This window comes from Coturnix japonica, unplaced genomic scaffold (assembly GCF_054131305.1).
Source record: "Coturnix japonica strain WE unplaced genomic scaffold, WE-NBRP24 Scf045, whole genome shotgun sequence".
Classification (NCBI taxonomy): domain Eukaryota; kingdom Metazoa; phylum Chordata; class Aves; order Galliformes; family Phasianidae; genus Coturnix; species Coturnix japonica.
The window spans coordinates 790,682-815,762 of NW_028188948.1; the positions used below are offsets into that span (position 1 = coordinate 790,682).

Below are 25,081 nucleotides of genomic sequence, written 5' to 3' on the forward strand. Positions count from 1 at the left end.
ACATCCAACCCCAAGACCTCCATAAATGTCTCACAAGAAGGAGGACAGACAAAGTCACTGCACATCCTTTATTCTGTTAAGGTTCACAGAGAGCCTGGTTCATTATATACAGTGTCTCTGGGCTACACAACAAAGGCACAAGATAAGAGGAATTTATTTCAATAATTATATTTTAGCAAAAAAAAAAAAAAAGAATAACATTTAATACATTACAATTATAAAAATTGATCAAAACTAAATAAAACAAAGTGTTTGCAACAGTAAAAAGCTGCATTACTTGTCATGAATTAGAAAAGATGGGCAGTTCAGTGTTTTTGAAACACATATGGACATCGCTTTCCTCACTGCATCCTTGACTTCCTGGTTCCTCATGCTGTAGATAATAGGGTTCAGTGCTGGCGGTACCACTGAGTACATAACTGCCACCATCAGGTTCATGGATGGAGAGGAGACAGAGTAGGGATTGAGATAGGCATAAAAACCAGTGATGATAAATAGGGAGACCACAGCCAGGTGAGGGAGGCACGTGGAGAAGGCTTTGTGCCGTCCCTGCTCAGAGGGCATCCTCAGCACAGCCATGAAGATCTGCACATAGGACACCAATATGAAAACAAAGCACCCAAAGATTAAACTGATACTAAAAAAGAGAAACACAACTTCCCTGAGGTAGGATTCTGAGCAGGAGAGCTTGAGGATCTGGGGGATTTCACAGAAAAACTGGTTGACAACATTGCCTTGGCAGAGAGGCAGTGAAAACGTACTGGCAGTGTGCAGCAGGGAATTGAGAACCCCAGTGCCCCAGGCAGCTGCTGCCATGGTGGCACAAGCTCTGCTGTCCATCAAGGTCCCGTAGTGCAGGGGCTTGCAGATGGCAACGTAGCGGTCATAGGACATGATGGTGAGAAGGGAATACTCTGCTGAGATGAAGAAGAGAAAGAAAAAGAGCTGTGCAGCACATCCTGTGTAGGAGATGGCCCTTGTTTCTCAGAGGGCGTTGGCCATGGCTTTGGGGAGAGTGGTGGAGATGCAGCCCAGGTCGAGGAGGGCCAGGTTGAGGAGGAAGAAGTACATGGGGGTGTGCAGGCGGCGGTCGCAGGCTACGGCTGTGCTGATGAGGCCGTTGCCCAGGAGGGCAGCCAGGTAGATGCCCAGGAAGAGCCAGAAGTGCAGGAGCTGCAGCTGCCGCGTGTCTGCCAACGGCAGCAGGAGGAACTCGCTGATGGAGCTGCTGTTGGGCATCTGCTGTTGTTGGGCTTGGAGTCCTGCTCAGAGTGCAGAAGATAATGACAAGTCCAGACCATTCTCAGACACACTCCTCCTGCTATAATATGAAATGTTTTTATTCTCTTACAACAGTGTACATTTAGCACCATTACTTGCATTTAATTTCATGTATTTCAGCATTCCTTAAGCAGAAGCAGCATATGGAGCTCTAACCTTCCTTTTATTTTCTTATGCCTTCTCCCTGGATATTTTCATCTGTTTCATGTCTCATATCTTTACCCCAAGTGCTCTTAGAGCCCCCTACCCGAGCTTCTGTGGCATTCAGTTTCAGTTAGAAAATGCTGCCTGTTTGTAGGATAAGTGAATTATTCATGCCTACAGAAAATGATGATAATTCCATCCTTCGAGAAAGGGGAGACTGAAAGCACATCATGTGTGAGTGTTCACAAAACAAGCAATTGATTGACGAAAAATTCTCAGAACTCTTATTGCCCCTTTTAGATTTCTGACTCCAATTCTCTTTGCCTCAGAACAGGAAATGGAAACCCCCTGCCTTGGCTCTCCTCTTGCAAAGTGCCCTCAGAAACATTCCGTTGTGCAGTGGAGTTGTGATCCCCTGCCCCAGGCAGCAGCTGTGGCAGCACAAGCCCTGCCGGGGGGCTCCTTCCCCCCACCCGTCTCCCTGCAGCACCCTGGGCAGCTCCCCGGGCAGGCTGAGTGCTGAGCCTGGCAGGCGGCAGAGTCCCATACCCGGCACACAGCCCCTGGGGCACAGCAGGGACCCTGCTCTGCAGGACAGCCCTGGGCACCCGCCTGCAGCCCCGGCTGCACAGCCTGCAGCCGTGCTGGGACACGCAGCCCTCATGGCTGTGGTCTGATACTGCAGCACAGAAGCCCTCAGTTGGAGCAGAAGGCTTTTAACATAGTAAAGAATCATGCGTTGCCTGCAGCCAGATCAGCTATGGGGTGTCCCAGATTGGTGATCCCTCCAGGAAAAGTAGCTCCATTGCCTACTGCTAGACACTTACCATGCTGTGGTCTGTTATCAATGCTCTAGCAGTCAGCTCACAGCAGGCTCACACTGTGTGAACTCTGTACGCTCTCTCTCCCTTCTCTTCTATCCTCATGTCAACTGCTGATGAAGCCCCAGCCTTGCTGTGCTGCGCACAAGAGATGCACCTTGGCACATCTAAAACATTGCCCACATTTATGAGCTCCCTGTATCTGAGGAGCCCAGTGCATATCAGTAACAGATGATGTCATTTTTTATCCTTCCCACTCATCTCCCCTGTGGTGTCCCGGGGTCCTCATGGCCAACCGCTCCTGAAAGACAACAGCATCATGACAGTACATTAAAATCTGTTGAATTAAACACCAGATTTCTAGTGGTCAGTGACTAATTCCAGACATGTGCTGAGTCCTCCCAGAGAGTGTTTGCTCAAAGAGGGCACTCATACAAGGACAGGATATCATAGAATCATAGAATCACCAAGGTTGGAAAAGACCTAAAAGATCATCCACTCCAGCTGGTCACCTATCACGAATAGCTCCCACTAATCCATGTCCCTCAACACAACATCCAGTCATTCCTTGAACTCCTCCAGGGTCAGTGAATCCACCCCCCCACACTGGGAAGTCCATTCCAGGTCCCAAAGTTCAGGACGTGGCACTTGGTCTTGGTGAACCTCATCCCATTAGCTTCAGCCCAGCTCTCCAGCCTGTCCAGATTCCTAAGCAAGGCCTTGCTAACTTCAGGCACATCCACACTCCCAGCAGAGCAGAGACCCCATGTATCATGTAGTGTTATTCTGCTAACCAACAGAAGAGGCCAGTCTTTCTCTATGCTCCATCTGTTTCATACTCTAGAGTTCAAGGCACTGCAAAGCTCTGGCACATCTATGTCCTTACAATGATGACACCTTAGTATGCTCTGGGCTCGCATTTCAATGGCATCTAATAAATCTAGGGTCATACCAGTTGACGGGAAGCTGGCAAATGTTGTCTCATTGTAAGGAAGAGCAACAAAGATGACAGGGGCAACTATGGACTTGTCAGTCTCACTCCAGTGCCTGGTAAAATTATGGAGAAAGTGATGGTGGGAGTGATTGAAAATCACCTGAAGGACAATTGTGTCATTGGTCACAGCCAACACAAGTTCCCGAGGGGAAGGTCCTGTTTAACTATAGGTCTTTTTATGACAATGTTAGTGAATTGGTTGACCAAGGGTTGACAGTTGATGTTATCCTTCAGAATTTTAGTAGAGCTTTTGAGACTATTTCTCACAGCACCCTTCTGGACAGAACGTCCTGCATACGGCTAGACAGAAACAGAATGTGGTGGGTGAGATGTTGGCTGGTAGGTCAGGCCCAAAGGATTAGAGTCAATGGGTTCCAACAGGCTGGTAGATGGTCACTAGCAGGGTTCCCCAGAGCTCCATTTTAGGGTCACTTCTCTTTCATGTTTTTGCGAATGACTTGCATGCAAGACTTTTTGCTGATGTTCGCTGATGATACCAGATGAGGAGGTGCTGCTGCCTCCACTGAGGGTGGAGAGGACTTGCAGAGAGATGTGGACAAGTCAGAGAAGTGGGTACCAGTTGGTACTAAGCACCAAGTGCATAACGTATAACAAGAACAAGTGCCTGATTGTGCACCTGGGTATGGGCAACCCTGGACATACACACTGACTGGATATGGGACACATGAGAGAGGTCTGACTGAAAAGCATTGGGGGTCCTTCTCAACATAAAATTGGAAGTGAGTCAGCAGTGTGCCCAGGCAGCCAGGAAGGCCAACGGTACCGTGGAGCGCATAAAGCAATTTATTGCCAGCTGGGTGAGAGAAAGGGTTGTCCCTCTTTGCTCTGCATTGCTACTGCCTCACCTGGAGCACTGGGTGCACTTCTGGGCACCGCATAACATAAAGGACATAAAACTATGGGAGAGTGTGCACTGGAGGGCATTGGAACTGAGAGATCTGAAGTTCAGAGTTTCACTGTGATTGACTGCTTGTTCAGACTGGGCCCTTCTCACATCCCACATCCTGCAATGAGACACAGGGCACATGTGGGATAGGAACTTAACAGCATCCTTGCACCACATGCAGAGCCTGGGATCTTCCGTTCCTATGTCTTTCACTTAACATCATATAGACTTCCAACTCACTGCCACAGGAAGTGCCCTGAGCCAACATGAGAGACAGGATCTCCCTGCTTCTGGTCTTGCAATCGGGGCTTGACCTGTCTGCTTCGTAAGGCAAAGGAGAGGTTTCTTAGCATCTTATTATGCGTTATCTTAGTTATCTTCTCTAACTAGTCTGTTGGGAAGCTTACTTGGTAATGGCCCTCAGTGGGACCATTAATATTCCAAGAAACTTCACTGTTACTTCTGACTTTGTCTTCTTGAGCACTTTGTGCAAACTTCTCTCTGCACTGGAGGTTGATGGACTCAGCACCAAATGCTCACTGGGGCCCATTATAATCTAAAGAGCCTCTTGTGCCTTGTACCTTCCTGTTCTCTTCTTCAGGTTTTCAGAATGTGTTCAGCAAAATGGAGAGAGCTTAAAGAGCAAGAATCCAAAATGCATTTATTGTCTATTTATTTATAGTTTGTTTTATACAAGAAGTTAAAGAAGCACTTTGCAACTGATGTCAATCCAGGATGTCCCAATGAGTTCTGTACTGTTACTGTGTTGACAAAGTTCCTCCTCAACCTCCCCATCCCACTCCTACTCACACTGGCCCCATGGGACTTGCATCACTTTTCCTCACATCACTCTTCTCCTCTACCGTCACCCGCTCAGTGTTAAACCTCCTTTGTACCAACTCCCACTGGCTTTCCACAGAGAACCAGCTGCACACAGAAAAAGAAAGAATTCTCTTTATTTACGGCCAACAAACAGAAGGAAAGGTGATGCAATTGAATGAACAGTAAAACACAGTGATCAACTGCATGCCATGTCCAAGCGGCATCTATTGAGGTTTATTTTTCATAGGGAATGTTTGCACAAGAAATGAGTTAGAAACAGATAGGATGGGATAGATAGAATCACGGTGAAGGATTTGACAACAGACTTTTGAGGAATGGAGCAAATTTCAGTAATCTCCCTTGGATAGATCAGCCAGGGAGTTGGGAGGTATCAACTTAGAATTGAACAGGACTCGTGAGTATTTCACACACTGAGACGGGTTAACACTTTCTTCTTGATTTCTATCTTTGTCTTCAACTCTTTTTTTCACTTTTACTGACATTAATGAACATCTTTCAGAATTCATGCTTTCTTTAAAGCATGAAAAAATGAAAGAGAGAAAGAGAAATAAAAAGAAATAGAAATAGAAAAAGGAAAAAAAAAAGGATACGGAAAGGGAAAAGTAAAAAGAAAAGGAAAAGAAAAAGGAAAAGGAAAAGGAAAAGGAAAAGGAAAAGGAAAAGGAAAAGGAAAAGGAAAAGGAAAAGGAAAAGGAAAAGGAAAAGGAAAAGGAAAAGGAAAAGGAGAAGAAAACGACATAGAAAAAGAAAAAGTAAGAGAAAAAGAAAAGATAGGAAGGGATAGATAGAATCACAGTGAAGGAGTTGACAGCACAGTCCATCAGTCTTTGGCGAGATGGAGCAAATTTTAGTCATCCCCCTAAAAGTCAGAAATCAGACAGATAATTGGGAGGTATCTGACTGAACAATAAGAAAGGGATAGGGAAATCTGGCAGGCTGTGGCAGGAGCATGTGTCTAAATGGCCTGCTGAAAACATGCCTTTAACCACGACCATTTATTTAGGAGAGCTGGAGACACCTGGAGGATGAGGGATCAAATAGGCAGCAGGGAAGAGCAGCGGTGGGCGCCGGGATTTAGTCACAGGGCAATGATGGCACTGGCATCGCTGTCTGTGTCTCTGTACCTGAAAGCATCTGAATTAAAGGAAAAAAAAAAAAAAAAGACACAAAATCCCTACAAAGACTCATATTTACAACTAAAAATGGAACAAGACTCATGAGAATTTCTCATGTTGAAAAGGGTTAACACATTTTCATTGATTTCTATCTTTGTCTTCAATTCTTTGTTTCAGTTTTATTGACATATATGTTCATCTTTTAAGCTTACAGCCTCAAAATAAATAAATAAATACATAAATAAAATTAGATCCTTTTGTCTTTTGCACGTGGCCTGATGCCCCTTTCACCTTCACAATTCCCACCAGACCATCCATGCTGGAAAGTATGAGATGCAGCAGAGCACCTCTCCTCTTTGGTTCCTCTATGGCTTGGTCAAGAAGCTGCCATCTGTGCTCTCCAGGGATCTGCTGGATGCCACATGCCCTGCTGTGCTGTCCCTGCAGCACATACTGGAGTGAAAAAGGCTCCCAAAGGGGACAATGGCCAGACAACATGAGACTCCCATCTGTCTGCAGAGGGCACCTTCCACTTGCTCTCCCTGATCAGGAAGACAGGAAAAGACACTGATGGTCTCCTCTGTTGGCCATTTCCATTAGCTCTGACCTGGCTGCTCTGCCATCCCCAGGCAGAGCTCAGTGCACTCTCACAGAGGGCAGTCACTCTTCCTTGTCTCCTCACCCATCCATCCTAAAGACTTGGTATCCCCCTTGTGCTACAGTGCAGTTGTGGAAGCCATTCAACTGTGTCCCCATGGTCCAAACAGGAGCTCAGGCCAGCAGCTCTATCAAGATTTCTAGCTTACTGTTTGTTGTTGTTTGCATTAGTGCAAAAGCACAGAAGTAAACATCCTAATTGAAAAGCATCACTGGACATAGCCTGACTGGATAGCTCATCTATGGTATCAGTGTGCAGAAGGTGGCACATAAACATGAGACCTATCGTGGGTCTTGGAGGTGACGTAGCAGCACGGACACACCATGGGCATGGCTTTGCTGAAGGCCCTGTGCTGCACTTGTAGCTGCGTGTGAATTCACCAGACAGCCGGTGCTATCCCCTCTCTGGCCCTCGGCTGATGCCCAGGAAGGAGCTGTCTGTTTCAGGGATTTCCCACACAGTTTACAAGCACTGGCACACATCAGGAGCAGCCCAGGCACTTGGACATCACCCAGTGTCTGTGTGTGAGCAACTGCCTCCCTGCTGAAGGACCGAGGACTCAGAGCAGGAGCTCACATGCAGGCAACTCCTTGTGCACTTCTGAACTGAATCAGAGGAATCCCAGCTCCTGTGGGTGTGTAGGGAGCTGAATCCCATTTCAGCTCCAGGATTTCTGTCAAGGGATGAGACTCCTGCACTGCCTCAGCTGGATCACTGTCCTGCACAGGGAAAGTCCAAACCTCCTGTCCTTGTCTGGGTGCCCTTATTATTTCATCAAACGAACTCTGGGAGCACTCCCCATATGTCTCCAATCAGTCACTGACCACTGGACATGTGGTGGTTAATTGAGTGGATTTCAAAGCACAGTCATGATGCTGTTGTCTTTCAGGAGCTGTTGGCCATGAGGACCCAGGGACGTGTCAGGGGAGACGAGTGGGAAGGATAAAAATGACATCATCTGCTGCTTGCCTGTCCAGGCTCCTGGGACACAGGGAGCTCATACAAGTGGGCAGAGCTGCAGAGAGAGAGCTGTGCCCAGGAGCAGCTCTTGTGCACAGCACAGCCTGCAGGTGACAGAAGGAGAGGAGAGAAATGGGAGAGAGCTTGCAGGATGTGTATGGTGTGAGCGGGCTGTGAGCTCACTGCAGGAGCATTGCACACAGACCATGACAAGGTAAGTCTCACTGCAGACCATGAGCTGCTTTTCATAGAGGGTCAACTTAATTTGGGATATCCCATAGCAGATCTGGATGCAGGCACTGCATGTTTCTTTACTGTGGAAAAAGCCTTCTGCTCCAGCTGAGGGCTTCCATACTGCAGTGTCAGAGCACAGCCCTGAGTGCTGCGTGTCCCAGCACGGCTGCAGGCTGTGCAACCAGGGCTGCAGGCGGGTGCCCAGGGCTGTCCTGCAGAGCAGGGTCCCTGCTGTGCCCCAGGGGCTGTGTGCCGGGTATGGGACTCTGCCGCCTGCCAGGCTCAGCACTCAGCCTGCCCGGGGAGCTGCCCAGGGCGCTGCGGGGAGACGGGTGGGGGGAAGGAGCCCCCGGCAGGGCTTGTGCTGCCACAGCTGCTGCCTGGGGCAGGGGATCACAGCTCCACTGCACAACTGAATGTTGGTAAGGGTACTTTGCAAGAGGAGAGCGAAGGCAGGGGATTTCCATTTCCTGTTCTGAGGCAAAGAGAATTGGAGTCAGAAATCTAAAAGGGACAATAAGAGTTATGAGAATTTTTCGTCAATCAATTGCTTGTTTTGTGAACACTCACACATGATGTGCTTTCAGTCTCCCCTTTCTCGAAGGATGGAATTATCATCATTTTCTGTAGGCATGAATAATTCACTTATCCTACAAACAGGCAGCATTTTCTAACTGAAAATGAATGCCACAGAGGCTTGGGTTGGGGGCTTTAAGAGCAGTTGGGGTAAACATATGAGACATGAAACAGATGAAAATATCCAGGGAGAAGGGATAAGAATAGAAGAGGAAGGTTAGAGCTCCATATGCTGCTTCTGCTTAAGGAATGTTGAAATACATGAAATTAAATGCAAGTAATGGTGCTAAATGTACACTGTTGTAGGAGAATAAAAACATTTCATAGTATAGCAGGAGGAGTGTGTCTGAGAATGGTCTGGACTTGTCATTATCTTCTGCACTCTGAGCAGGACTCCAAGCACAACAACAGCAGATGCCCAACAGCAGCTCCATCAGTGAGTTCCTCCTGCTGCCGTTGGCAGACACGCGGCAGCTGCAGCTCCTGCACTTCTGGCTCTTCCTGGGCATCTACCTGGCTGCCCTCCTGGGCAACGGCCTCATCAGCACAGCCGTAGCCTGCGACCGCCGCCTGCACACCCCCATGTACTTCTTCCTCCTCACCCTGGCCCTCCTTGACCTGGGCTGCATCTCCACCACTCTCCCCAAAGCCATGGCCAACGCCCTCTGGGACACCAGGGCCATCTCCTACACAGGATGTGCTGCACAGCTCTTTTTCTTTCTCTTCTTCATCTCAGCAGAGTATTCCCTTCTCACCATCATGTCCTATGACCGCTACGTTGCCATCTGCAAGCCCCTTCACTACGGGACCTTGATGGACAGCAGAGCTTGTGCCACCATGGCAGCAGCTGCCTGGGGCGCTGGGGTTCTTCATTCCCTGCTGCACACTGCCAGTACGTTTTCACTGCCTCTCTGCCAAGGCAATGTGGTCAACCAGTTTTTCTGTGAAATCCCCCAGATCCTCAAGCTCTCCTGCTCAGCCTCCTATCTCAGGGAAGTTGTGTTTATCTTTTTAGGTGTCAGTTTAGTATTTGGGTGCTTTGTTTTCATTGTTGTGTCCTACGTGCAGATCTTCCTGGCTGTGCTGAGGATGCCCTCTGAGCAGGGACGGCACAAAACCTTCTCCACGTGCCTCCCTCACCTGGCCGTGGTCTCCCTGTTTCTCAGCTCTGGCTTTTTTGCCTACCTGAAGCCCCCCTCCATTTCCTCCCCACTCCTGGATCTGACAATGGCACTTCTGTACTCAGTGGTTCCTCCAACACTGAACCCTATTGTCTACAGCCTGAGGAACAGGGAGATCAAGCACGCTCTCAGGAAGGTGTTGCAATACGCACTATTCCAGCTTCCATAAAATGGACAACTTCCTCATAGGATTCCCAGTGATTGTTCTTCATCCTTTATGCATCTTTGATTGTTTGATTATGTGAGATATCGCAACGTGCAAAAAAATGTTATTGAACTTATAAATAAAAATGTATTACATTTATTTCCTACCTAATTTCAATTTTTTCACTCCAAGAGCTCATGTAAACATGTATCCAGATTCCCCGAATACGTTAAAAGATACCTAAAAAGGTTTCAAAATAGACTTTTACTTAGCTTTTCTTTTTTCCTACTTTGTCTGGATTTGGGGAGGTACAGCCACAGACACCAGCTCAACGTGCTCTTTTCATTTCTGATCTCTTTACACCACCACAGTGCTCTCAAGTCCTCTCATTTGTGCAGTCCTGAAGGTCTTGTGTGTCTCATGACAGTCCTGTTGCCTCTACAGCAGCAATCCAGGGCTGCAGTCAGTGGCCGGCAATACGAACGGCTGTGTCAGAGCTGGTCTCCTTGCTGGCACTGCCATAACAAGAGGGCCCCTTTAGAGCAGAACCAGAGAACTGGAGGGAGGCCTCTTCCAAAGCTGGTGTAAGGAATGTACCTCAGGAGCTGCTCCCTGAGAAAACCTCGAGATCTTCTGGTGCTCTTCAGTGTGAGGCCGGATCAGATTGAATAGTCCCAAGGAGATCCGTAAGCACCTCGGGGCAGTGCTGTGGTTTAAGTTTTATGGGTTGAGACAAAGAGAAAAAGAAAAGGATAATAATTATGACAAATGTATTTATACATATATAATATATTTAGTGTATTTTCACACATATACAACATATGCAGTTGCAAACATATATGAACTAATCCCTGTGCGCATCTGTTTGCAAGTCCAGGACTAGTTGCAGGGGTTTTAACAGCCACAGGGTTCACTGTAGGAGCTGAAGTGGCTGTCGGGCTGTTGCAGGAGTTGAAGTGACCTCAGAGTTCATTGCCAGAGCTGAAACCACCACAGGACCTGTGACTATGTTGGAGCAGCCACTGGGCTTATTGGAGGGGTTGGAGCCACCGCAGGGCTGTACTTCCTCCCTTGGGAGGAATTTGTACCATTTTCTTATTACCATACTTGGAACAGCTACAGGACCCGTAGCACGAGTAACTGCAGAGCTCATTATGAGGGATGGAGTGACAGCGGGATCTGTCCCAGAGCTTGGAGCAACTGCAGGACGTGTAGCAAAACCTTGGAACTGCTGCAGGGTCTGTGCCAGGAGTTGCAGAGGTTGCAGCATTGTCAGCAGATCCAGCTCTCTGGATCTGGCACACTGCAGTCGGGATTACCAGAGCCACAGCAGACCTGCCCCCAATATTCTACCAGTTTCTCAGGATCCTGCAGTTGCTCAGAGATGAAGTTCCAAAGCCCTGGGGGTGCCCACCGCTCCAGGCAGCTGCCCAGACCGTCCCACACCCTCTGCCATGCAGAGCCTTCTCACCTTGGGGCAGATCTCTCACTGATATTCCTGAATAATTGTTTAACCTCAATCATAGATTCATAGAATCACCAATGTTGGAAAAGGCCTAAAAGATCATCCAGTCCAACCGTTCACCTATTACCTATAGCTCCCACTATACCATGTCCCTCAACACAATATCCAGTACACCCCCGGACTCACAGAGGTGACAATGTATATTGTGTAATTCCTAATCATATGGACAATATTACTTCCAAAACCCAAAGATGACCACAGAGCTGAATGTGCACAAAACTTCACTTTGTCAGCTGCCAATTTTAACATGGTACAAACTGAGGTCAAACAGCATAGCAAAATAAATACCCTAATCAAGCATCCAAGCACCAAGTAAGGAGCTGTGCAGTGAAGCTTCATGAGAAGACTCAACAAGCTCCACAAATAGGGAAACAATTAGCATCATGGCCTGCACTTTTCCAACTCCCACAAAGCCATGAGTTATCTCACTCTGGACAGTTGTGCTGTTATCTCAACCCTTGGAGTCTGACATCAGGCACTGAAATGACGGTGGTTGTTGAACCCAACATATGGCTCAGCAGCACACAGTGCTTTGTGCACTGCCCCATTCACTGTGGGATGGGGAAGAGAATTGGGAAAAAAAAGTACAGCTTGTGGGTTGTAACAAAGCAATTTACTAAGAGAGATAAAAGGAGAGGAGTAATAGTTATCACTATATATCCGTTGATATGGAGTCGTATGTAGCAACTGATGCACTAGCACTTGCTCAGCACCACCAGACTGATGCTCAGCTGGGACCTGGGCAGTGAAGAGACTGAGATGAACTCCTACCCCTTTCAATACAATTTCTGCTTGCTGTCAGCTGATAGAGAACGTCCCTTTGGCCACTATCAGTCAGCTGTCCTCACTCTGTTCCCTCCCAGCTCCATGTGCCCTCCACTGACCATGGCCTTGGCTCTGTAGAACACTGCTTAGCAGCAGCTGTAAACATCAGAGTGTTATCAATGGTTTTCTCCAAGAACCAAAAAACTGCACCACAGCAGACAGTCTGAAGAAAACAATTCCATCCCAGCTGTAACTCAGATTCCTGCCTGTCCCCTCTTCTTGTTCTTACTGATCAGGAAGCAAGGAACAGAATCTGCCGCTCTCCTCTCTGAGCCCTTTCCATCAATTCTCAGCTGGCTCCTCTGCCATCCCCAGGCAGAGCTCAGTGCCCTCTCATGGATGGCAGCAGCCTTTCCTCTTCTTCCTTGCCCATCCGTCATGCAGAATCTGTACCCCATTTTCTACAGTACAGAGCTGAGAATCAACCCACCATGTCTCTGTGAACCAAACAAGACCCTAGGCCTGCAAAGTCACAGAGATTTGGAGTTCGCTGAGTGAATGTTTGTGGTCCTCTCATTAGTGTAACGACTCTTCAGAAAGCATCCCCTTCCAGAAGCATGTTTTGATTTTGCCTGGCTGGGCCTTGCATCTACACCGTGCTACTGGTGTTCAGAAGATGGCACACAGGTACGAGACCCATTGTGGGGCTCACAGTTGTCCAGTGGACATTGTCACTACCCTGGGCATGTCTTTCCTGAAGGTCCTCAGCGGCATTTGCCAGCTGGCTGGGGGTGTGCTGGAGACCCCAGGGAACTGCCATTCTGTTGTAATACAAGAAGAATTTTACAGAGCAGCAGCCATGGATCAAGATAAGCACTTTACAGAGCAGCAGCTGCGGAGCAGGATAAACAGCATGAGAACCAAGGACACCTCTAGCAAAAGAATGAAAGGCTCGTGGCTTTGAAGCAGGGTTTTAAGGTTCTTATTGCAGAAGCTTTCTTCCAATTAGTACGTGTGATTTTTGTACACCATTGTTTGTTTGCTATAAAAGTACGGCTTTTCAGGCAATAGATGGACACAGCTATAATTAACTATATTGGTGTGTGGTTGTTTGTCCTAGAACACTGACCTTTTGCCTTCAGGTTTGCCAAGACGTGGGGGCCCGCAATGTCATGGGATTTAACTCTTGAACACCTGTGGGATTCCGAGAAACTAAGCCAGTATTTGAGTCAGGGATGGTGCAGCCTAGATAGATCTAAGGGGGTATGACTTATTTGGGGCTTGGCTTGTGCTTACCGTGCTCTATATAACACTGTTCCGAAAAGAGAGAGTTTCCGAGTTGAGGTTCAAGCCAAAAAGGGAAATCCCCAAGTCGATTTTGATCAGTCACAGGAGGCACCAGTAACAATATCAGTTGCCTCTGTGGAAGGCAAGAAATGGAAATGGATGTCCTCACGTCTAGAACGGAAAAAAGAAGTGGAGGAGGAGGCAACAGAAGATCCAGGTGACAGGTTTGGATCAGCACCGAGAAAGGCAAAAGGAAAAGTTAAGAGGCATGAAGAAGAGAGTGACGAGGAAGAAATCTCTATTACTGTTTGTCGACCCCTGAAGATGACTGAAATCCAAGGCGTAAGAAAGGAGTTCACACGGCACCAGAATGAATCTCTTGTTACCTGGTTGCTTCGCTGTTGGGACAGCTGGGACGGTAGCTTGTTGTGACGTGACAGGCCCTTCCCCATATTCTGGAAGAATCTTAGTGTAATACAGTGGGTGTAGACAAAAAGGCGTAGGTTATATAAGGATGTGTCTGTTTCAATAAATTGCCATTTTGCCACTTCATCACCTTGGTGTCACTTGGTAATTGGCCTAGCTGCTGCTTCAGTTGAAGGTGAGAGATCGTAAAGCCATTAACAATCGTAAAGCCTTCACGTGTATCATCAAAAAACTCAGCTATTAGACATACGCGCTTTCCAGCTCGAGCAAGGAACAACAGTACAATTGCACCACGTGTTTCCTTGTGGTGTTACCTACGTGACCACAGAGAAGACATGAGGAAGTGGCATGACCAGCCTACTCCTGTACTATGAGCACGGGTGAGGGAACTACAAAACAGTCCAACCACCAGTACGGCTGCTCCAGTTATCACAGGTAACCAATAGAGGGGCCCTGCCCTCAGTCAAGGGAGTGGAAGGGATAATAGATAGAGTTTATTGGACTGTGTGGATTTGATGGCCTGGCACATCAGAACCACAGAAATATAAGGCGCTGGTGGATACCGGTGCACAGTGCACCCTAATGCCCTCCAGTCATGAAGGGACAGAATCAATCCATATTTCTGGATATCTCTCAAGAATTGACTGTGTTGGAGGCTGAAATAAGCCTCACTGGTAAAGACTGGAAAAAACATCCTATGTGAGTGGCCCAGGGTTTCCGTTCATACTTGGTATTGATTACCTCAGAAGAGGGCATTTCAAGGATACTAAGGGGTATCACTGGGCCTTTGGAATCACTGCTGTAGATATGGACAACATTAAGCAGCTGTCAGTTTTACCTGGCCTGTCAGAGGACCCATCTGTTGTGAGGCTGCTACGAGTAAAAATAAAAGAGCAGCAGGTACCAATTGCTACAAAGACAGTGCACAGACGGCAGTATCGCACCAACAGGGATTCCTTGCTCCCCATTCATGATTTGATTCGCCAGTTGGAGAATCAGGGAGTGATCAGTAAAACTCACTCACCTTTTAACAGTCCCATATGGCCAGTGCGTAAAGCCAGTGGAGAATGGAGGCTGACAGTAGACTACCATGGTATGAATGAGGTCACACCCCCATTGAGCGCTGCTGTGCCGGACATGTTGGAACTCCAGTACGAGCTGGAGTCAAAAGCAGCCATATGGTATGCCACCATTGACACTGCCAATGCCTTCTTCTCTATTCCTTTGGCTGCAGAATGTAAGCCACAGTTTGCCTTCACCTGGAGGGGCATTCAGTATACTTGGAACCGTTTGCCCCAGGGGTGGAAACACAGCCCAACCATTTGCCATGGGTTGGTCCAAACTGTACTGGAACAAGGTGGTGCTCCTGAACACCTGCAGTACATTGATGAAATTGTTGTGTGGGGCGATACAGCAGAAGAAGTTTTCACAAAAGGAGAGCAGATAATCCAGATTCTTCTACAAGCCGGCTTTGCTATTAAGCGAAGCAAAGTAAAAGGACCTGCCCAGGAAATTCAGTTCTTAGGTATAAAGTGGCAGGATGGACGTCGTCACATTCCAACAGATGTGATTGACAAAATCACTGCCATGTCTCCACCAACTAGCAAGAAAGAGACACAATCTTTCCTGGGTGCAGTGGGCTTTTGGAGGATGCACATTCCAAACTACAGCCTCATTATAAGCCCCCTTTATCAGGTAACGCGGAAGAAGAATGATTTTGCATGGGGCCCTGAGCAGCAGCAGGCTTTTGAACAGATTAAACAAGAGATAGCCCGAGCTGTAGCTCTGGGGCCAGTACGGACTGGACAGGATGTAAAGAACATCCTCTACACTGCTGCTGGAGAGAAAGGCCCCACTTGGAGTTTGTGACAAAGAGCCTCAGGAGAGACCCGAGGCCGACCCCTGGGGTTCTGGAGTCGATCATATAAGGGGTCTGAAGAGTGCTACACTCCAACTGAGAAGGAGATCTTAGCCGCGTATGAGGGGGTTCGGGCTGCTTCCGAAGTAGTCGGGACTGAAACACAGCTCCTTTTGGCACCTCGACTGCCAGTGCTGAACTGGATGTTCAAAGGACAGGTTCCCTCCACCCATCATGCTACCGATGTCACTTGGAGCAAGTGGATTACGCTGATTACACAGCGAGCGCAAATGGGAAACCTCAATCGTCCAGGAATCCTAGAGGTAATCATGGACTGGCCTGAAGATAAAAGGTTTGGAACATCACCAGCAGAAGAGGTATCACATGCTAAAGAGGCCCCACCATACAACGAATTACCAGAAAATGAAAAGAAATATGCCCTATTCACAGACGGATCATGTCACATTGTAGGGAAGCATCGCAAAAGGAAAGCTGCTGTGTGGAGCCCCACACGACAGGTTGCAGAGGCCACTGAAGGTAAGGGAGAATCAAGTCAGTTTGCAGAGGTAAAAGCTGTCCAGCTGGCCTTAGATGTTGCTGAATGGGAGAGGTGGCCAATGCTGTATCTTTATACTGACTCATGGATGGTGGCAAATGCCTTATGGGGGTGGTTACAGTGGTGGGAACAAAATAACTGGCAACGGAGGGGTAAATCTGTTTGGGCCGCTGAATTATGGAAGGACATTGCTGCCCGAACAAAGAATATGGTTGTAAAGGTGCGTCACGTGGATGCACATGTGCCCAAAAGTCGGGCTACTGAAGAACAACAAAACAACCATCAGGTAGATAAAGCTGCCAAAATTGAGGTGGCTCAAATCGACTTGGATTGGCAGAATAAGGGCAAATTATTTCTAGCTCGATGGGCTCATGAGACCTCAGGCCATCAAGGAAGAGACGCAACATATAAGTGGGCCAGAGACCGAGGGGTGGACTTAACCATGGACGCTATTGCGCAGATTATTCATGATTGTGAAACATGTGCCATAATTAAACAAGCCAGAAGGATGAAACCTCTCTGGGAGGAAGGGCGGTGGCAAAAGTATAAATATGGGGAGGCGTGGCAGGTTGATTATATCACCTTGCCACGATCTCGCAGTGGTAAGTGTTATGTACTCACTATGGTAGAGGCAACCACTGGGTGGCTTGAAACATACGCAGTACCCCATGCAACTGCTCGAAACACCATATTAGGTCTTGAGAAACAAGTCCTGTGGCGACATGGCACCCCAGAAAGAATTGAATCTGATAATGGGACACATTTCAAAAATTCTCTTATAAATACTTGGGCCAAAGATCATGGCATTGAGTGGATTTATCATATTCCCTACCATGCACCAGCTTCTGGTAAAATTGAACGATATAATGGGTTGTTGAAAACTATGTTGAAAGCAATGGGTGGTGGAACATTTAAGCACTGGGAGAAGAATCTGGCAGAAGCCACTTGGTTGGTCAATACTAGAGGATCTGTCAATCGTGATGGTCCTAGTCAATCTAGCCCCCTACACACTATAGAAGGAGATAAGGTCCCTGTTATACATGTAAAGAACATGTTGGGAAAAGCTGTTTGGGTCCTTCCAGCTTCTGGAAAGGGCAAACCTATCCGTGGAACTGTCTTTGCTCAGGGACCTGGGTGCACTTGGTGGGTAATGCAGAAGGATGGGGATGTTCAATGTGTGCCACAAGGGAATTTGATGCTGGGGGAGTGCATAATTTTTGTATCTATATATTTTATGTATCTATATATATTTTATGTATGTATTATGTATCTATATATATATATATGTTTGCATGTGTAGTGTATTTTAGTTATTATAGTTGTACATTTAGTTATGTTACATGCAATTCTACTATTTAGATATCACAATTTTACATACGTGTATATATATATGTATATATATTAACCATGATGTAATAATGTAGAATAAGGGGTGGAATGTCATGGTTTTGTAATTTTGTAATTTTGCTATCAGTATTCCACATCATAACATCATGTAAAGTATGGATACTTCTATTGAATGTGCAGTCCACCGAAGAAGACTACATATCCCAGAGAACAACAGGGGTAACAATAAGTCACGGGACCAGGACTCTATATAATCTCGTTCCCAGGCTGGAGTGCCCTCCTTCTTCTCTCGAACTTCTCGGGGAGTGGGAAGCGTTCCAGCCGTGTCGCCTAGAGTTCACAGTAGGCCTCTCGGTTTTCGGGGACTCTCTCTCTCTCTGTTTCGTTCGATTTGTTAGCCTCAATTATATTATATTGTGTTATCTTGTATTTCGATATCATATTTAGTAAAATAAGTTTTTCCTCCTTAGACTGTCGCTGTTTTATCCCACTCCCCTTTTCCCCCTCCTTTCCGGGCCCCGAGGGGGTGGGGGCCCACGGGGTGGCTTCCCCTGTCACGGGCATAGGTAAATCTAAGTAACCCGTGACAAATACCCAGGGTACCAACTACTGTGGGCAATCAGCCAGCTCAGAACATCTGCCTGTAAATGAACAGACGCTTTGTACTTTGAAAGCATCAATGGAAAGCCAGTGCACCTACACCACTGTCCATTACCCATCAGTTCAGCACCCCACTGCTCCCAGCTCCCTTCTGCATCTGTCTTGTCAAAAGAAACCTTCCCCAGATATTAACTGGAAGAGGAACAAATTTTCTTCATCATCCCTCTGGAAGGAATACTTGTTTGTTATTTGTTTTGCCTACATGACTGAGATTCATTTCAGAATACAAATCCATTTGGATTTTTTTTCTCCGTTTTGTTTCTATTTTGCAGGAAGCACACAGGGAGCTTGCAGCATCCTCAAGGGATGGCTGGATGGCTCTGCTCTGCATCCCAGCCTCCAAGTGATGGTCCATTACTACCTCTGAAGGGCAGTGACTATGATGTTAACAAAGCCAAAAAGCCAGCTTGGAGGAATGCAAGCCAAACAAAAGTTATATGAGTAACACAAACAGTAACAAGCTTAATTTTCAGAGCTAAACATAGCAGAGATCAAAACTTCCTATTTTTATCTTGTTTTCTTAAGAAAAATGTCTGTCTCCTGTTGTCCGTTTCTCTCATCTCAAACAATTTTTGACCTCACCAGCAATTTTAGCCAAACTTGGCTGCACAGAGGACTTGGTAACATTAAAGCCTTATGCATTTCATAAGAACGGATGGCTGCAGAATGCAAACATCTGGACAATGCCCCTATCAGGGAAAGGCGATCAAATCTCACCCCCTGTCCTCACCACATGGCTGGAGCTATTTGGCACTGGGCTGCAGGAAGGCACCAAACAGGAGGAGGGCTACAGCATAGAGGTGGGACATAGTCATTGAGTTCATACAGCATCGAGGTGGTAAGAGAGAGGAAGGATAAGAGGAGGCAGTGAGAAAATGGAGATAGGAGGGCAATGAGAAAGGAGCTGGGATGTAATTGTGGAAAGGGAGGGTTTGGGGACATTAATCTGCAGGAAAAAAAAAAATAAATCATTTGTTTCACTGCTCACAACAGGCCTAAAAAGGAAAAGAGATGAGATTTTTTTCTGCCATTTCCCCACCAGTCGTAAGGACAGATGATCGATGACTTTTAACTTCTGCTCTGATCATGGTTTGTGCCTCACTTGCACAGCTGCAATCTGCAAAGCATTCTGGGACACAGTTTGCATGAAAAACGTTTCTGCAAAATAATGCTTTAATTGGGTCTGTGCAGAGAGCTCCCTGTGACCCTATGGGGCTCTGTGCTTCTGTCAGGCTCACCACAGTGATCTGAGGGCAGGACGAGCCTCTGAAGTTGTACTTTTTTGCTGCCTGTGCAAACAGCTCAGATGATGAACCAGAAAGACAAGCGTGGGTCAGGGGATGTAAAACAAGGGACAAAGGAGCCATTCTTACCTTATAGATCTTCCCCTCTTCAGTACCAACAAGAAACAAATAGTCTATCGTTTTGTGAAAATCAAATGATGTCCCACAGCCTGTGAAAAAAAAGACAGGAGTCATACAGAAAATTTGTTCACCTGTGCAGCTCCCTGCCCATTATACATGCACACTGCCAAAGTTTCCAAAAGCGACTGATTAGCCAGAAGCTCCTCAAAAATGCTAGAGCCACCCCTTCTTAAAAGCCTTTCCAAGCTGCACCTTTCTCCAGGACCTTCCATATGACAAAACAACATACACAAAGGGGAAAGGGAATTGAAAGAAGGGTGAACAGACTTGGAGTAAAACACACAGTAGGTCAGTGGCAAATTTAGCTCTTGGAGCAGTTGCCCTGTGCTCTACCCACACTGGGTCTCCCCTAAGCTGGCCACAAAGATCGCTTGGTGAGGAGATCCAAAGCCTTGCATAACAACAACCCCTGGATGCCATCTGCTTTCTAAAGCAACAAATGCCTTAAGACTGCCTCTGAGAATTCTGTCTGTACAAAAAATAACTCTGTGATCCAAGAAGAACTGACACAGACCTGTGGTTAGCAGTGCCTGCCAGATGGCCTCTAAAGGCAAGGGCACCCAAGGGAGTCTCCATTGTTCTCTTTGGGATCAACTTCAGCCCCCATCAGAGACTGCAGCTTCTGTTTCAGTCTCCTCTCTCAGATATAACTTCAAGGACGTTGCCAGACACAGAACACAGATCAGCATTGCACTCTGCACTCAGTCACTGCTGCTCTTTGGTCCTACCAAGCCCATTATTGTGTCTAGTATCTGTCTTTGATTCCAAACATCTCTAAGGTGACCAAGACTCCAGTTACATCTGGACCTCCAGCAAATCAGTATCCTCTAGCACAATAGAGGGAGTAGCAAATAGTTTACAAATGTAAGAGTGGTGAGTACCTGGTCTGCCTCCTGTTAGAGAAAACAAATCTCTTCTGTTCAGTTGGTTTTGACAACCACATAAACGTTTTCTGAAGTGTTAAAGGGTCCGGAGAGGAAACACAATAATTCCTTGTACCCTATCTTGTCTTTGGCTCAGAAGCCACTTAGCAGGCTCACTTCAGTAAACCCAACAGTAAAGGATGTGATTTGAGAACAAATCTTTTGGCAGTCACACAAGGATTGTTCTTATTTCAAAAGCCCCAAATCAAGCAGCACTGTTACCCATAAATAAAACAAGCATCCATCACAACAGGATGTGGTTCCTTGATATCCTCTGGCTTCTGCTCCCCTAACAGATGCAACATCATCCAAGAAACTAAACTCTTGTGGTGGTGAAAGAAAATTTCAGTAAGGTTCTTGAGCAGAAGATGGGATGTCTGCTTAGTGCCAGAGCAATCTGGGTCTGCTGACCATCAGGGAAATGCACAGAAATCATCAGAGGAGGAATCAGAACAAGCAAAGAAGGTCCAGAAGTACATCATTACAGAGAACTTTCTGCAAAGGCAGCTGAAAATAGCTTTATGTCTTAAACGTTAAAAAAATGTAGACCTCAAAGGAATTGCTAAGGTTGTTTCAACCCTGTAATACTGTCAGCATTTTTTAACATTTAAATAGATTGTTAAATATTCAAGGCAAGCCTTAGAAAAATCCATTTCCCAGCAACACTAACAAATAATCCCAGTGCCTCTGGGAGTTCTGCAGTGTTCAGCTTTAGCTAGTCTCTTACAATCTGTGTGGCAATGCAAAACTTTCCACAAACACACATTCAGGAATTACTAGCCTAGAAACATTTCTAAATGCAGAGCAAGTGCCTTCTGCAAACCAAGACCACAGCTTCAAAGCAAGAAGCAGGTACAGTAGGATGATTAGTGGAATCCTCAGGGCTCCCTGTGTAGTCTGGGACTTCCACAGCTGACTCATCTCATCCTATACCAAACACAGGATAGTGTAAGTATAGTAAGGATAAGGGGATTCAACCTAGAGAACTGCAGTCTCTACCTTGCATGGAGGGAGTCTAACACAGTAGCTCAGAATAGGCATTGTGCTTTTAGAGAGCCAAAGCCATACGCGGCACATCACACTGTAGGTTGGGTAAGCTGTGCACTCAGGAGAGGGTGCCTTTCATTTTGATTTGGCCAGTTCAGATCAGCATCTGGTAGGAGGAATACAATTGATTTAATCCTGTACTACAGGTAATTCCCTTGCCATGTCTGCACCGAGATGTCATAGAATCATAGAAACACCAAGGTTGGAAAAGACCTACAAGATCATCCATCCAACTGTCCACCTATCACCAATAGCTCCCACTAAAGCATATCCCTCAACAACAATCTCCAAACATTCCTTGAACACCTCTAGGGTCGGTGACTCCACCACTTCCCTGGGCAGCCTACCCCAACCCCTGACCACTCCTTCAGAGAAGAAGCATTTCCCAACATCCAGCCTGAATCTCCCCTGGTGCAAATTGAGGCCATTCCCTATAGTCCTATTTTTAGAATTAATATTTATCTTATTCTGCAAGTAGAGGCAAGCAGCAAACCTTGACTCAATCAGTGGCCATTGCTACAGACAGCCTTTATTCTACTACATGTTCAAAGCCAGGAGGAGTCACCCTTCTTTTGCTCTTCTCTTCCTCAATATCCCATTCCCAATTTAATTCCCCAGAATGCCTGATAAGAGGTTTTGAGTCAGTGGTTAATCAGCATGGCAAGGACTTGGGCTCCTACCAATTGTTTGCAGCTGCAGACCCTCTGGCCCCTGCGTCGTTGTTCTCTCTGCTGACAGCTTGATGACATCTGTATGAACCAGCTCATTCTGCAGGCAGAGGAGATTCCACATGAATAACAGGCTTTACAGCAACAGCAACAATACAGAGACATTCAGTACTTTCAAATGGCAAATTTTATGAAGGAATTTTAAAAAGCTTTCCAAAAATTGTTTAATGTTTCATGCCCACAGCTGGCAACTTGCTAACATGCTGCTTTACATAAGACCTCCAGGAAACTGATGCTTTGGTGCACTGGTGCTGAGAGCCACTTGTACATCTCACAGGCACAGGCATCTGACCTGGACAACTTTGGGTTTATAGGTCAGTACTTTCAAGTGTAGGGTGACACTGTCAGTGTGAATTGTGACAAGTGAAATTCCTCTACATAGTGGAAGATGGGTATTGTGTACAACAGCTAAAACCCACACTTGGGGTTAATAACAAACCACCTCACCAGGTTTCTCTTCTTACCATCTCCCTGTTGTCCCTAGAGCAGACTCAGGTTCTAACACTCACAGCTTCTCAGACTCTGAGATTCAGCCAACAAGAATATCCAGCAAACAGCTAGAGTGCACCATGTTGTTATCAACAGAGCTCTAAGGAGTGCATCGCAGGGCACAGCACTGCAGTGCAGGGTTTTGTGTGAACATAGGGCAAAAAGGCTCTGTCCCAAAGAGTTTACACTCAAGGTAGGAGGCAGAAGACAGATGAAAATAGACACCATGTGGGTGAGTCTGAGGAAACAAAGAGAGGCCAAAGATTCATCCTTAGATTAGCTCTGGGAATTAAAATACCTCTGCAGATTGGAGTTGGTTGTGAATATAAGAATACCCTGGGGCTAACAAAAAGAACAAAGAACTAAAGATTGAATTAGTGAGAAGTGTGGGCTGAGGACTGGATGTTTTCATGAATCTGCAGATTTCCCACTGGAGCACTGCGAGAACAAAACATAACTTCTTAGCTCACTGAATCAAGCTTTAGTTGGAGATTCTTAAACCCAGAGCAGGACTTGTGTGAAAAAAGAGATTTTGCCTGGAAAAGTCAGTCCCAGGGATTTGCGTTAGGAATGGGTGAGAAGGCCTTCAGAGTATTTATTCAGTACCATTCAGAGGAGACAGTTTTCTAAGACGTTTTAATCATATTTTAAGGGGACATATTGTCAGAAGGTCCAAGAAAGGTCAAAATCCGTAACATAATTAACTTTCTTCTCATTAGCTTGCACTGCTGACTAACCACATACCTTTGCCTACTGATGGGAGTAACTTTTATATGAGACTGCAGCAAGAAGTCTTCTGCAGCCTATGAAGTTAGTAACTCTTCTTGCAGCACATGGGATAAAACCAGACAGATTCAGTGAGTATAGGCAGAAATAATATTAAGAAAGAAGTCGTATATGCTGGTATGTGTGTGCAAGAACTGGAAAGAGAAAGCACAAGTTCTTTTGCAGCCTTTCTTTGAAGATGCCTCCCAGCACCTCCACCAGGCCAAGGCCCACACTGTAGGCAGCTTCTGTAGGCTTTTGCCTTCACAAAGGATCTTATATATGCTGTGATCCCCATTGTGCTGCTTTTTATTTATTTATTTATTTAGTACACAGCCTTGCAGTCTGTAAAATGCATCTGTTCCTGGGGCTGTTTACCGACAGAACCATTCACATATTCCTCTGAGTAAACAGACTGTTGACAGCCTGGCCTTCCAGGAATACTGAACAATAATATGCTACTTCTGCTGAACAACTGTAAAGCATTTTGAAAGCATTAGAGAATTAGGTCTTGCAGCTGCCCATTTCCCTTTAGTTGTTGTTACTAATCCCAAGTGGCAAAGGTGGCCCACCTGGACCTATTCAGCAATTCAGCTCCAGGTCACAAAAGAAAGGTGGGTTGTGGCTGCTAGTCAAACCCAGGAGCAATGAGGATCACCCCAAGAAGCAGTGCCAGACTGCATCCCAGCCAAAACATTCCTGCCATCATTCCAACAGCTCTCCTCAAAAGTCACTGCATGAATATAAGGAAGGAGAGCACAGCTTCCAAGCTGCAGAATTTCCACATTCTTCCTCAGTTTTACACCGTCCCAATGACCCAAAACCAAGCCAAGATGACAACACTGACACATGAACATTTCAGAAAGCTCATCCAAAATGATCGTGCCTGTTTTTAACAGAGATGAGAACTACAGCCAAGGCAGCTCAACCATCCTTAGCTAAAATTCGATTACTTTTACCCAATTTTTGAGTGGTGCTTGCCAGTTGTCCAGCTGGAAGTAAGAATTCATTTATTCACTTTGTGCTCTCAGCTTTGTTAGTGTCAAAGTTATCACTGTCTGAAGAAGCTTTACTTCTGGATAGTCCTGTCAAAAAGATTAATTGAGCTCCTTTCATTTATTCTATATTTGCACAGTGGATTTGCAAAACAGAAAATCTCTGCGGTGTCATTAATTATATTCTAAATAAAACTCAGAGATCAGTCTCTTGTAAGACTGGACTTCAAGCAAATCATTCATTCTTCCTTGCTGTGCATAAAGCCATGGATTGTTACAAAGCACCCTTTTTGTTCTATTTCTTGCTTGCTCTTTGGAATTTCTCTTGGAAGAAAGAAACAAGAATGTATGTAAAACTTGTATTTCACCCTGCCTGCTAAGCACATATCAGTTCTGGCAATTTCAGAGGTAACTTCAACTCAATTTC

The 25,081-nt window shown here is 46.2% G+C and overlaps 2 protein-coding genes and 1 pseudogene across 2 annotated transcripts in view; 1 reads left to right on the plus strand and 2 right to left on the minus strand.

Moving 5' to 3' along the window:
- Positions 1-261: 261 nt before the first annotated feature.
- On the minus strand, positions 262-1,251 carry LOC116654426 (olfactory receptor 14J1-like; annotated as a pseudogene).
- Positions 1,252-7,704: 6,453 nt separating this feature from the next.
- On the plus strand, positions 7,705-10,345 carry LOC146752423 (olfactory receptor 14J1-like). The gene is made up of 2 exons (XM_085531793.1): positions 7,705-7,937; positions 8,925-10,345. The coding sequence occupies exon 2, from the start codon at positions 8,948-8,950 to the stop codon at positions 9,881-9,883; it is 936 nt and encodes a 311-aa protein (XP_085387919.1). The 5' UTR covers positions 7,705-7,937; positions 8,925-8,947; the 3' UTR covers positions 9,884-10,345.
- A 79-nt stretch (positions 10,346-10,424) lies between these two features.
- LOC146752424 (dynein axonemal intermediate chain 1-like) overlaps positions 10,425-25,081 on the minus strand; it is a 35,123-nt gene continuing 20,466 nt past the window's right edge. The window contains exons 3-5 of the mRNA XM_085531794.1: positions 22,358-22,445; positions 19,657-19,736; positions 10,425-10,565 (exon numbers count right to left, since the gene is read on the minus strand). Coding sequence (XP_085387920.1) covers positions 10,503-10,565; positions 19,657-19,736; positions 22,358-22,445 — 231 coding nt within the window. The 3' untranslated portion in view covers positions 10,425-10,502. The remainder of the gene's footprint in view (positions 10,566-19,656; positions 19,737-22,357; positions 22,446-25,081) is intronic.

Bases quoted from the DNA above. Each gene is read 5' to 3' on its own strand.
- LOC146752423 (XM_085531793.1), top strand. From the start codon at position 8,948: ATGCCCAACAGCAGCTCCATCAGTGAGTTCCTCCTGCTGCCGTTGGCA.